The 4249-nt window shown below is 32.8% G+C and overlaps 1 protein-coding gene across 1 annotated transcript; it reads right to left on the reverse strand.

Annotated features, from left to right (window-relative positions):
* Window positions 1–217: 217 nt before the first annotated feature.
* LOC143562090 (LOB domain-containing protein 15-like) lies at window positions 218–2951 on the reverse strand. The gene is made up of 3 exons (XM_077050001.1): window positions 2654–2951; window positions 1396–1645; window positions 218–713 (listed from the first exon to the last, which is right to left on the reverse strand). The coding sequence occupies exons 1-3, from the start codon at window positions 2665–2667 to the stop codon at window positions 282–284; spliced, it is 696 nt and encodes a 231-aa protein (XP_076906116.1). The 5' UTR covers window positions 2668–2951; the 3' UTR covers window positions 218–281.
* Window positions 2952–4249: the final 1298 nt, after the last annotated feature.

Consider the following 4249-nt stretch of genomic DNA (forward strand, 5'->3'; position numbering starts at 1 on the left):
ATATTTGTAAATTGAGAAGTCATAAGTAACAGAATCTAAAGATGATACAGATGGATCAATCTGTCATAAATATATGATAATTAAATATACTCAGCAACAAGGTGAGATCATATAATGTAAGGGGACCTTTTTTCATACACCCTATTTTTGTTGTAAACATCGTTCTACATAAAAGTAAACGACAATTTACTCTGTCATTTTTTTTCCTGTGTTTCTCTCCTAGGGGTATATGAAAATAGAACCCGTAAGTAATCAAAGAAAGCGTAAAATAATTATATCTATTAACCATAGTAGGAAATATTATCGTTGGTAATGGTGGTGTAATCTGCGGTGGTGGACGGTGGGGTATACATGGAAGAAGAGGGTGAAGCAGGAGGCGGTGGAGGTGGTGGTGGCGGCGGCGGTGGTGGTGGTGCTAGAGAAGTTGGTGGAGGTGGTGCCGGTGGTGGTGTAACTGGCACAGTTAATCCAGTATTAAACAAAGCTAAATGATGAGCTGAAGGAATAATATTATTGTGATCTTGGTGTGCTTCACTATACTTGTATCTTAAAATCTCAGCTCTAACTGCATTCAATTCAGCTTGTAGAGATTGTACTTGATGTTGTAAAGCCGAAATCGCACCCATGCAACCGTAAACCGGATCTCTTAGCCTTACATTCGCTTCGTAAACAAGACTGTTTGCGGCATCAGCTCTTTGATTTTCTGGTACTTCCTAAATTATTGTTACAATATCAAAAAAGACATTGATAAGTAACACCATAGAAAGATTAAATATGTTTCATAAATTAAAAAAAACAAAAAAAAGCATTACTAGCTTTCTAGGTTATCATCACACACTAAAGAAATATCTTGCCTATATATAAAGTTTAAGATCTTTATCATCAAGAATATTGCTTGCATCCTAAAGTATCATCACAATATCAACAAAAAACTGTTAACATCCCATATTCAATATTTTTCATCAGAAGACTATAACTAGCTTCCTATATTATCATCACAAAACAATTACTAGCTTCCTAGATTCTCATAATAAAAATTATTACTAGCTACCAAAATTAGTAAATTATATATCTCTTGAAAAAGAAACATTTTGCCATAAAAAACTTAGATCTTTATCATCAAAAGAAGCCAAAAATCTTCCAAAATTATCATCACAACTAAAATTAAAAGCATTAATTACCATGAAATTGTAAAAAGTATTTAGTGATAATAAACTAACACAAAAATACACCCAACATATGATTTCCACAAATTTAAGAAATAATTTAGGGTTTTGTGGTAATAAAGTTAGTGATGAAAATTCAAGGAAACTATGGTTGTAACATAAAACAAAACTTGTATACTACAAGTTAGTGATAAAGGAAGATTAAGTGTATGCAACATATATATCATACCATGAGCAACTTGGAAACATTACTGGCACCAAAAACTTTGTGAACAGAAGCAAACTTTTGAGGTTCATGTGGAGAAAAATAAGGTGAAAATGGACACTCTTGAGCACATCTACGGCGTAAAAGTTTACACGCAGCACAAGGTGTGATGGTGTTTAGGGTTCCAGTAAGCCCTAACATGTGTCTCCTTCCCAACTGAAATGATGCATCTATATCTCTCTTGATCTTCTTCCCTATCTCATCATATCTCTCCCTGCATAAACACCAAACAATATTAGGGTTTTCTATATTACATAACAACAAAAAACTTATGTTTATAGAGTTAGAGAGAGCCCACATCTTAAAAGTATGAATCTTCTAATTTCTTGATACAAGAATATATTTAGGGGGGTGTTTGGTATTCGTTATTAACTTATTGGTTATATAAGTTATAAAGTGTATACGTCATAAGTTACAACAAGTTGTAACTTATTACTTAAATAAGTCATATTTAGAAAATATCTATGTTTCTATATAATGAGAAAATTTGAATTAAAAAAAAAAAGTCATACGAAGGTAAAATAAGGAATCAATCCCAAACATCCCCTTAATAAAGACCCAAGACTTCAAGACTTCAAGATTTATTAGAGCCCACAACTTGAAGTTTGAATCTTTTATTTTTTGGTATAAACAAGAAGATTAATAAGGACCCAAATATTCAAATTATCAAGACATATGGTTCAACATTTGTTAGAGAGAGCCCACATCTTATAAAGTATGAATGTTTTAGTTTCTTGATATATATACAAGAAGATAATAAAGACCCAAAGCTTCAAAACTTCATGACGTATGGTTCAAGATTTGTTAGACACTGCCCAAAACTTATTATTTTCTTGAGATATACAAGAAGATAACAAAGATCCTGGTTCAAGATTCGTGAGAAAGATCCATAACTTAAAGTTTGAATCTTTTAGTATCTTGGTATATGCAAGAAGATTAAGACCCAAAGCCTCAAAGCTTCATGACATATGGTTCAAGATTTGTTAAAAGAGAGCCCACAACTTAATGTTTGAATCTTTTATTTTGTTCATATATATACACAAAAAGATAATAAAAACCAAAAGCTTCAAAACTTCATGACATATCAAGATTTGTTGTTAAAAGAGAGCCCACAGTTACTTAAAAGTTTGAATATTTTTATTTTCGTGATATATTCAAGAAAATAATAAAGATCCAAACTTACAAAAATTTGGTTCAATATTTTTTGGAGAGAGAGAGATACCTTTCTCTGGACATTCAGGCATACTATCTGCAAATGATGAGTTTAGAGAGAAAGAGAGAGTGATTGATAAGGGGAGAAAGAAAGAAAGAAAGAAATCCTAGTTTTTGAAGAGGATGGGTTTGAAGAGGTGCTTAAAAGGCAAGAAAACCAGAAAAGGGAAAATAATGATGGGCTAAATCTATATATATGAAAGCTAAAAAGAAATAATAATAATAATAATAATAATAATAATAATAATAATAATAATAATAATAATAATAATAATATGAGATAGGACTTGTGTGGTTGTCAGTTTGAATCCAGTGCTCATCCGAGTTTTCGTCCCACCGTGTGTTACGTCAAAGAGTTCTGCTCTTGTGGCAGCACAACGGTTGTCAAGTGACACTCAGCGGTATGGTTTCCTGGTGAAACGCCAAAGCCAAACTCTGAAATTAGCGTAGGCCTATAGTTAAGACAATATACTCTGGTCAGAATATGATAACAGGACCCTCCAATTTAGCGAGTACGATGGCCTAAAAAAGGTCACCGTTATAAAAAATGATAATAATAATAAAGGTATATATTATTGCTGCTAGCTGTTATTAATAGATGTACGAGTGATTTGATTCAGTCCAACATAGTATCATTTAACTCTGATCATCTGCAAACATTTTCAGTCATGAATCTTTCATCAATGACCAAACTGGTCGGTTTGTAGAGAGAGAGAGAGAGAAACAGTATATAATAAGGTGACCAGATACTTTCATTAGTACTGTTCGAGTTGCCTTTAGTTTCTCTCACTTGGCTTGTGTACTCACGTGTGGATTGGTGCTTATAATTGTTTAACTGTTTTCTTAACTATAGTTAACCTTATAATAATAACATAATTTAGGTTATCTTTGCTCCATTGACATTTTCTTTTTCTTTGCTTTAATTTGACCAAGAAGAATGAATGAATCTGTCTACGTTACGTGACATGTTATGGTAGAGAATTTGATGAGGCTACATATATTAAAATGGTAGCTCTTTTCTTTGTATTTAAAAAGTAACCAGAAATGGAAATCAACCCAGCCACCAATTGACTAAAACAACTATCAAAATAGTCATGGAATTTGTTAACTTCTCATTTAATTATTTTGACGTAGGACAAAAGGTGCATGGCGCATGAGAGGAATATATCGGCGCACAAGATTAAGGCCGGCGAACGAGATCTGGTCGCCGGCCAATGTTGGCGCAGGAGGTGACGTGTAACACCATATGGCCCATGAGAAGGAAATAACCCAAGCCAAATCAGTTTGATCTATTTGAAATATTTTCTTCCTAAATCGGTTTGGACCAAACCTGTTTTGACCAGGCGTTGACTAAACCGGTTCGGTTTATAACCCAAATCGGTTTTACTTCTAAACCGATTTTGTACACTTATAACAGGAGGTATAAGGATTGGCGCATGAGATGAAGTGCTGACACATTAAGAAAATCCATGCTATTTTGGTAATAAAAAGAAGTGCTATTTTCAATTTTCATCACTCATTGTTCAATTGAGTTAATTTGGTTATTTTCCAATGATTTAAACACTTAGTAATAATATACACTATAATTTGCTATTTTTAAAATGAT

This window comes from Bidens hawaiensis, unplaced genomic scaffold (genome assembly GCF_021521415.1).
Source record: "Bidens hawaiensis isolate Kalapana, Puna unplaced genomic scaffold, B.hawaiensis_p1.1 tig00020909_1, whole genome shotgun sequence".
Lineage (NCBI taxonomy): Eukaryota > Viridiplantae > Streptophyta > Magnoliopsida > Asterales > Asteraceae > Bidens > Bidens hawaiensis.